The 9,755-nt window shown below is 41.6% G+C and overlaps 1 protein-coding gene across 2 annotated transcripts in view; it reads right to left on the bottom strand.

Moving 5' to 3' along the window:
• The window catches only part of spint2 (serine peptidase inhibitor, Kunitz type, 2), a 22,194-nt gene that overhangs the window by 11,119 nt on the left and 1,320 nt on the right, over positions 1-9,755 (bottom strand). The window contains exons 2-9 of one of the 2 annotated variants that reach the window (XM_008426737.2): positions 5,186-5,356; positions 4,248-4,331; positions 4,071-4,094; positions 3,410-3,571; positions 3,274-3,321; positions 3,018-3,191; positions 2,882-2,926; positions 141-494 (exon numbers count right to left, since the gene is read on the bottom strand). In XM_008426737.2, the coding sequence (XP_008424959.1) occupies positions 451-494; positions 2,882-2,926; positions 3,018-3,191; positions 3,274-3,321; positions 3,410-3,571; positions 4,071-4,094; positions 4,248-4,331; positions 5,186-5,356 (752 nt within the window). In that variant the 3' untranslated portion in view covers positions 141-450. Of the gene's footprint in view, positions 1-140; positions 495-2,881; positions 2,927-3,017; positions 3,192-3,273; positions 3,322-3,409; positions 3,572-4,070; positions 4,095-4,247; positions 4,332-5,185; positions 5,357-9,755 lie in introns of those variants that run through there. The other variant, XM_008426736.2, reaches the window with a different exon arrangement.

Raw genomic sequence — 9,755 nt, 5'->3', positions numbered from 1 at the left:
TGGATGGTTTGGCCTGGTCAGTCAGTGTAAGATTTGAAATAAGACAAAGTGGAATAAATAGATGATTGTGACAACAAAGAAGCGGCCTGGACTTATTTGAAGCACGCGTCGGACAGTTTACAGTTCCCCGAGTTATCCCAGTGCGGCCCTCATACATATTTAGCTTTGCCGCACAACTAGTGTATTTATATGTACAATATATACAAGTTATTTAACAATTTCAAAGTTCAGCAAGGTTCCCTAGGCCAAGGAAGTCTCTGTCGATGATGAAAGGAAAAAAAACACAAAAAATAGTAGTAATTCAGTTCCAGCAGTGAAATGGTTGGCTGAATTTCCAACCAGTTTGGAATTGTTTCCTCAAATGATGGGTGTATTTCTGATTCGCTGTGGTTAGCTCGCCAGTCCGGTCAGAACGAAAAACCAGACAATCCTTGATGTGTTCTGGATCCTTCAGTCACTCCTCGAGCGGGGGTGGGATCTGGAACACACCCGGCCTGTGCAAACAGGTCCAAACAATCAATCTACATGTATTTTCTAATAATCGCGTGAGTCTACATAATTACATGCAACCCATGCAAAACAGTACCCTCACACAACAGTAGTTTCCGTAAACATTTCAATCCAAATGTGCTTTTAGATAGGTGTATAGTCACAACAGGCTGGGAGGCTAGTGCTAGCATGCTAGCTCCCCAACAACACTCAACCGTGATCGCTACAACTTTCGGATGAAATGATCACACGTCTGTAAGTTAAGAGGCACACGATTGATTGATGTACCATCGACATTCAAAAACCGCTTTGGGAACAGAAGCCTACCTGCACGTCAGAGTCCGACAGCGTCTCCCATCTAAGGTGCGATTCAGCAGCAATATAAGCCATGGCTGTCAATTTAGGACGCTGACGTGCAGTTGTCACATGACGTTAAAACCWMGCGAGAACAATTGWGTTCTCGCTTGGTTGGTGTTAAATAAATTATGGAAAGGAGGATTTTAATTAAATCTTTAAATAAAAATACATAAAATTAGATCTAACAAAATAGAAAAATACAATAAACTGAATCTAACAGAAAAATTATCCTGGTTACACTTATCATTAGGTCAGTCTGGAACAGATTACCGATGATTAATCTACCAACCGGTGAATCTGTAAATTGGACTACTTTTACTCTGAAAGTCCTAAAGGACAGGATATCCACCATTAGTAAAAATAAAAAAAAGACTCAACAGCTGCCCACGTTCAGCTACAGTCAGTCAGGGTCCCCTGCCCTTAACCAGCACCTTCCGAAGATCCAAACGGGGTCCAACACTTTAATATCTTTAACAGTAGAGGGCAAAGGTCAAATCCTGGGGGATTGCTGGGGAAACGATTATGGGTGCTACTTCCGGCGGCTAGCGGAAGTAGCATTATTTCATTGTAATTTGTAGGGTATTTTGCTAATCTATGTTCATGATAGAAGTTACATCTCTTTTCGGTTATAATACAATATTTAGTATAACTTGTTTATAAAGAGACTGTCTGCTATTAGAGCTGCTCAGTACAGAAGATTCTAATTGTGAGTTTAATCACGGGGAGCGACAGAAACACGATCGTTACGTTTTGTAACGTAATGACCATGAGTTAGCAGCGCTGCTAGCAGCTCGTTTCTCTGAAGAACTGACAGAAATAAAGAGTAAAGCAGAGAAGAGCTGAGATCTGAGTTGTGCCGACAGTGTAAAACACCAGAACTGCACAATATTAGCTTGGTGTGATGTGAATTTTATTGTTCGTTTGAATTTAAATAATAATAAAGTTCATGATCCGAGTATTTATCATTATGACTGGGCCTGGAAATTGTATTTATAAGACAAAATAAAATATCTGGATGTATTCAATCCATCAGAACCAGAACCTTGAGGATCTCCATTGCTGAGTGTTGCTGCAAATCAGCAGAGAAATGACAGCAACTGCTGGGCTCCAGACCATAATACGGAGAATCTCTCCACTGGACTAGAACCGAACCGAATCACACATTAACCTGTTATAGACAGCAACTTACCACTGGAAAGTGTCGTAAGATGCACTTCTGGAGCTCGTATAACCGTTGTGCTGTTCGTGGCTGTACTCTAATAATCAGACCACATTTAGTTTGTGGCTGCAGCAAGTTCAAGAAAACCCACATCTGCATCCGAAGCAACTGAGTCAGTTAAGTAGCTACATATGCTAGCAGAAATGCGGCCATTTCTTCAAGTCGTCATCCCTCCCCTCAGTAGCTGTAGGTTGCGGTAAAACAATATTGTCACATTTAAGCTTTGATCGTTGGTGTTCCCATATATTTTGTAGCCTAAAAGCTCTGACGAAACCCAGTTAGCGTTAGGGTAACATGTAAACAAATGGCAGTTCCGGCTTGCAACAGAAGTTGCGCCCATAATTCACTCAAAGCATCATCATATGGTGCTGATGACATTATTCATCCTTCCATTTCCTGCCTGGGAAATTAGTTCTCTTAATTACAGGATGATTTCACCAACATCCAATGTGCTTTCACCTTGTCCCCATTCAGGTCCAATAGAAACCTAATGAGATTTTATCCTTGGATGTTGTTTAAATTGATGGTGTCCAAAACTTGATGTCCTCTGGTGTCTATTGATGGAACATTTGAAGTGTCAAATCCTGACCTGATTTTTCTTTACTGCAACAAATCCTCATCTGATTAAATTGTTCACAATGTTCGATTTCGTATCGACAAGCCTGCTTCCAAAACTAGTTTCAGTTTTATTAAAAAATGTAAATGTTTCAGATCTCTGGACAACTGAAGTGGAACCAGAACAGACGTGGCTACGATCACTCAATCTTTCTTTGGAGAGGAACATGCAAATAACCAGAGCAACACTGAGGAACTCACCTGCAGTCCATCTGCTTCTGGTTCCATCATGACCATCGAACTGACCTGCAAGACGAGGAATGGATCAAATAATCCGGAGAGACAAAGAGGTGAAACAAGCGACAGGTATTCAGCTCTTCCCATGAACAGTCCTTACCTGCACCTGCACCGCCACACACAGACATGCAGTCCTCCTCAGAATCGAACTTGTTGGCGTTCCCACCACAACCGCCGTAGGTGAAGGACTTGCAGGAGTCGGAGGCAAAGTCGTAGTAGAACATGGGGAAGGCGCCGCGGCACATTCCAGTCTGAGGACTCAAACTGCAATGATCTGACAAAGATGCACAATAATTACCAACCAAGTCCATGAACCCGAAGAACGACATCATCATGTCCAGCTCACTCTCTCATACCTGTGTTGTCTTCTGGGACCTTCTTGGAGGAAGGCAGGACAGAGACTCCTACAGCAAACAATGAGCGATTAGTTCCAGGCTTGCCTGCAGTGCTCTAGTCTGGAGTCTCTAGGTAGAACTAGACCTGGTACCTCACCTACACAGGTGGACTTGCAACTGTCCTCGTTCTCGTAATTGTTCTTGTTTCCTACGCAGCCGCCGTAGATGAAGGTCTGACAGATGCCCGTCTCTTTGTTGTAGTACCAGTGCTTATAGTAAGCTCTGCATGGACCCACATCATACTCCGCTTCACACAGCTCTGCGATTGGACAACAGCAACCCATAGAATCAACCAGGAAGCCCCCAAAAAACCCAAATAAACCACCACCCCAAAGTGATCCTCCAAAAACAAAGGACTCTCCAGAGAGACCCAGAGGAACGACAAAGCATCCTTCCAAACATCAAGGAGGAACTTCAGGACCTTCCCCCAGTGCAGAGCTTTACTTGTTCCCCCAGCAGGCCAAGAATTGTTTGCTTTAAATAGGGTCTTTATAAACCAGTAGAAGTGACAGTAAAGACAGATTAAGCTAGGCTTCCAGCTGACCCAGTGAACTGGGCCTGAGGGAGTGCACACCAATTGTACCGTCCCTGCACCTGCCCAAATTATGACACCTTCTTGTGCACCTCCAAATTTTTGTAACTTAACACAAAAACATGGTGGGTTTCACTGGTTCCACTGGGCTCAGCAGGTTTTCTGCACCCCGACTGTTTCTGCAGAACCAAACGCACCAGAGCACTTTGTGAGGAGTGAGACGTACCTGCGAACTGATCAGCTGACATTTCTGCAGGAAACACAGAAAGAGTTTGGTGAGTGAAAGGTTCATCAATCCTAACTTCTTAGCTTCTTACGAACCGGAACCATAAACGGATCTGCTTGTTATTGATCTTGGACCTATGAATAAAGTGCTGCTTTAACCGAGTTTGTGGAGACTAACCGGACTTGAGTAGAGGGGCCATCCGAGGAGCTTTGGGAGCCGACTCTGGAGCAGAAGTTGGGACTTCGTCAAGCAGAACTGAACCTGAACACACAAGTTATTAATGAGACAGGTCAGATAAAGGCTTCCCTTCGGATCGATTGTTCATGGTTCCTCTCAGATTTAATAGTGTTTTGTTTCACAACACTTCTCAGATGGACAGAACAAAGAAGAACTTCTGAACTTTAACACATTTCCTTTTGGCTGCTAAGTGGTGTTTTGTCTGCAGAGCAAATAAAGCAGTTTTTGTCTGCAGCCCCGCCCTCCTGCCTGTTGTTGGTTATCTGAACTGGGAGCGGTGCTGCCTATCTGGACCCTCCCAGTTTGCTTTAAGATAGCATGTGGTCACTGTGATGATCCAAAACAGAGAGACGGCATCTGATTTTCAGCCTGAGGCTGAAGGAAGCAGGAAGAAACCAGATCCAACAAGGATTACAACCCAACTTCAAACCTGAACTTTAAGGTTTTCATGTTTCTCTCAAGCTTCCTGAAGCTCAAATAAATCAAACATTTCAGCATCTCGCTTCCTTATTTTGCTCTAGCACCACTAAAGTTTGACTGGAATCTTGTCCAAATTCTCAGATATGATCCAGAATCCAAGCCTTCCTGCAGCGGCTCTGTTCAGTCACATGAGGTCAAACCCATCAACCGCTCAGTCTCTGGGATTTCATACCTTCATTTTGGGGTGGTTGTCAACCGGTGGAAAGAGTTTTACTGAATCATATCTGACAATTCAGCAAGTGCAAACTTGTAAGTTCAATTCCAGCTTTCTCTAACGCCACATGTCAATGTTCCTTTGGGCCCAAGCCACGTGTTTCCTAACCTTTTACATCTCCAGACGGTTTCCGTTGTCTGACCATGAAGACCAGACCACTGGCAGGCCAGTGAGAGGATCTTACCGGTGACGCCGCTGCAGGTGTTGTCGCACTCTTCCTGGGTCTGGAAGTTGTTGTCGTTGTTCTGGCAGCCGCCGTAGATGAAGCTGGTGCAGGTCTGGCTCGTCACGTTGTAGAAGAACCTGGGGAAGGCGCCGCGACATGGACCCGTCCTCTGAGGCTGACGGCAAATATCTGAGACAGACATGAACTGGAGTTTAGTTTTAACACAGAGGGCAGAATAAGGGGATTTTCCCACTCAGGAAACTTTCATTCCTACTTGTTTAAGGGAGCCAGCAGAAGCAAAAAAGAGATTTTCTTCTCATCGTTTTAACTCTGGAGGACCTGCGTCTCCCTTTGGAAGGATCTTAAATATTTACAAGAATGGTGGATGCCAAATAAACTGAAGTCACCATTTCCACTGAGTGCTACAACACAATTTGGTTGACTGTTTTGTACATTTCTCTTGTAAAAGTGGACGGTACCACCAACCCGTCCCAGACCATTCCTGAGGCCCCAGTTCTTGCTCTGTAGACTATGGTTCGGTACGGTTAGGGTGGAGCGACTGCGGTCACGACGGCGTGCATTGACCAGGGACAGAAAAGCATCAGCTTGCAACAAGAACAAGAAATACTTGTTTTTCATCGCACCGGAATTATGCCACGTTGGGCGTTTGGGTTTTACCCCGGTTGTCCAGTGAGAGTCCAATTGGCGGTAGAGACGCTCTCCAGTAGTTTACTACTGGTCGGTCCAGTAGTAAACTACTGGACCGACCCGCTCAGTGGAAATGAGGCTTTACCTGGGTCGTTTCTCATGTGAAATCTAATATCATCAAAGTTTTCATGTTTCTTTGGACTTCGTCCTCCTTGCAAAAGTAAATCCTATTGGTCAGCATCAGTTTTATTCAAATCAAAATTCCAGAGTTTTACACATTGTTACCATTTACTGTTGATCGAACCGAGTCTCAGCAGAAAGTTGTGGAAACAGTCGGTTTAATAAAGAGGACTGGTCGATCCGGCTCCATCGCTGTTTTACCTCCAAACATTGAACTGCAGAACATCTAATGTCTAAAACCAAACAGTTTTTGTTTCTCATAAAATGCTTTGATCTCCACAGGAATAATTCACAGCAAATTCCTTTGTAACCAGCAGGGGGCGACATCCCAGGCTCCTTAAGCAAGTGAACTATTTCAGTTTTCTGGACAATCACTGATCTTTAAAGCGTCTGACCTGACTATTCTGATCGATTTTGTTTTATAAGTCACTAAATACAGAGTTTATAAGCAACAAGTTACATTTAGATGACTACCTAAATGTACTTTTACTACACTGTACTTTGTATTTTTACGTAAGTAATTTTATTATGAAGTATTGCTACTCTTTTCCGAGTAAAATTTCTGGATACTTGTTTTAACCAAAAATTCACCAGACATGCAGTTAATGTGTAAAGTTTCATACAAATAATATTGAAAGGAATTTGCCTGGTTTTATTTGATTATATTAATTGATTTTTTTTTTTTGGTCTTTAAAATGCCAAAATTTTCCATTTTGATCCATCTGATTATGTAATTTTAAAATATTAAATGATCGATGTTTTGATTACTCGGTGCAATCATAACTAGGCCTGTTGCAATAATCAATTCATTGCATTGTAAATTAAAACGAAATTTTTATTTACATTTTTTATCATTTTTTTCCTCTTTCTACAAAACACTGGATAGTAAAAGTTTTCAGGCTGGTGCTTTGTTCTCGAAACCTTTTTTAAAGGACATTTTGTTAACAGAGACTTTATGATTTATTTTATTTGTCATTTCTGTTTTGTTTATTTTTGGATATTTAACATTTCCAGGGTTAAATGTTCACTAGTTTAAAGTTTAATCATCTTTGAGAATGTGTTCTTTGATTATTACCATTATCAGTTTAAAATGGTCTCCAAACATTATCTTTTATTGCAGTTCTTTAGTCTGACTTTTATTAATAATCAAATATAAACAGGTACTAAACCACCTGCTGATTCATCCTGCTGAGGAAAACTCAAACGTTCTTGGAAATGTAAACAGGAAGTGATGTCAGAAACATCAGAAATGGGCTTTGTTTACCGGAGGCTCCGCCCCCATCTGACAACAATCCAATCTGATCTAAACACAAAGGTGAGGTCAGGTGTGTGAAGTGATCACACTGCTCCGTGCCCGAGGCTTTGTGAGAAAGTCAGAACCGGAGGAACCGGTCGGACCGGAACCAGACCGGGTCTCATACCTGAGCTGAGCCTCAGTCAGCAGTGAGTCAACTGCTACCTGCACAGGTGAGCTGAAAACAACAGCTCAGCGTTGGAGCTTTAATTAGTTTTTAGGGAGTGTTTGCTAGTTTTTATTAGTTAAATATTATTCAGTTTTATTTTAGCTTCCATTAGTGATAGTTGTAGGTTTTTCATAAATAAGTTGATTATAACAAGGTTTATATAATTAACTAAAACAAATAAAATAAAAAAAAACTACAAATAAGTGGAACTACATCATGTGGTTAGTAAAAACGGAGTAATTTGTTGACCAATCACGGCACCCTAAGCTCCTCCAGGTGGCTACGCTACGCTACGCTAATTCACAAAATGGTGACATGCATTTTGAAAATGGCGCCTTCTGTTGAGTATTCATTATATAAAACCACCTGTCATTAATTTTTATGTACAGAACTCAAAAGTATTAACTAAAACTAAACTGAAACTAAACAATATGTAACTATTAAAAACTAGCAAACTAAAACTGACGAAGTCACAAACCATAAAACCCCAAACTATAACAACCCCAACACTCAACAGAAGATAAGTTTCACAAAATGGCTTCAATGAATGTTCAACCACCAACTGACTGATGTTTTATCACAACTGTTGCCATTTTACGGAGTAGCATAGCGTAGCGTAGCATAACGTAGCGTAGCATAGCGTAGCGTAGCATAGCGTAGCGTAGCATAGCGGCCCAAAGGAGTATGGAGCGAGTAATTTACCAACAGCTGACATAAACTACTAATAAACGGATTCATAATCAGAAAAACAAAGAATATTATAGCTATAATTTAAGTTTTAGTTGTATAAAAACACATGATATAGTTATAATTAGTTGCCTTTTTTCCACATTACCGTTTTTATTTATTTCAGTTGCAGGAAATGTTTCAGTTTTCATTAATTTAATACATTAACCTTGGTTCTGAACTGCAGAACCTTCAGATTGGGTTTATAAGTGGAGGTCCAATGTGATCTGGATCAGAGGCGACCCAGGAAACTGTTCTGGTTGGAAGTGCTGCCTGTAAAACTGGAGCGGTTCTGACCCGGATAGTGTTCAGATCCCTGCAAGAACCAAAAAAACTGGACTCGCATCAGAATCTTAGGCCAGAACTTATGCAAACTGACTCTGAACCGGGACAGAACACGATCCGGATCATTCTGTTTGATGGAGGGAATAGTTTAAATCATCCATCAGAACTGGTTCTGATATCAGTTTGAAAATTAGAACATGTTCATAGTTTGAGATCCAGAACCGTTTCATTCCGTTTGGTTCTGTCCAGTTTTAGTCTCAGTTTTCTGGTTCTGAAAATGCCGCAGTGATCAGATAAAACCCAGAAAGCATCAGAGAACCAAACCTGTCCTCATTAATTCATCTGAGGAACCAAACGGTTCTGGATCACGTCCTGTTCTGGACTCCGGGCCTCAGCAGAATCATCTGGTTCCGACGGTTAAAGCAGCCAAACCAGACCAGAACCCAAACGGACTCCATATCAGTAAATCATGCCAGTTTGGAGCAGCGGATCAGGACAAACAGGAAGTAGAGGTCCTACATAAATTCTACTTCCTGTTACCTGAGCAGGTTTCCTGAACCACCTCCATTTTCAACATTTGAGTGAAATAATTTATTTTTAGAGAATTGCTTAAACATCGAACACAAAAGCCAATATTTATGCCGATATGTTAACAGCTCAAATTAATATTGAAATTCCATTTGTAACATTTCCTGTTTTCCTTTCCTCATCATGTTTGTGTGATTCCTTTTTATTACACAAGTAGAGCCAATCAGAGGGAAGTAGAGGGAAGCCTCCACTTCCCTCTGATTGGCTCCTCTGGTTCCTTACACACTCTCTTCTCTTCTCTTCTTCTGTGTTTTGTTCCCTTCTTTATTTTCTCTCTGTGACTTTCTACTGCAGCCTTTCTCTGTAATGTTCATTTGACCTTCAAATGTCTTTAAAACTTAAAGACATTCTTTATCTCTGTTCAGTTTTACGTCATATATACATATTTATTTATATTTTGTTATGGTGCGTTTTTTAATTCTCAAAGGTAAAACAAACAAAAACAGAAAACAAGTAAACACAGGAGACCGGAAGTCGGGCCAAGCTGACGGCTCCTCATCTTCAACTAAATCATGTTGATTAGAAGCTGAGCTGAAGTTTATTTCCGGTGTTACGTCAATCCGCGTTTCCCCATCAGATACGGTTCCCCCTGCGTCTTCTTGCCGCTCCGCCCATGCGGCAAAATACGCGCGTGCTCGTGCTGAGCACTGAGAAAGCACGCGCGTAGGGAACTACGGACACCGTGAAAGCTCAAACAA

Source organism: Poecilia reticulata, linkage group LG13 (assembly GCF_000633615.1).
Source record: "Poecilia reticulata strain Guanapo linkage group LG13, Guppy_female_1.0+MT, whole genome shotgun sequence".
NCBI classification, from domain to species: Eukaryota; Metazoa; Chordata; class Actinopteri; order Cyprinodontiformes; family Poeciliidae; genus Poecilia; species Poecilia reticulata.
The sequence above is the reverse complement of the archived record's forward strand: the minus strand, read 5'-3'. Positions and strand labels throughout refer to the sequence as shown.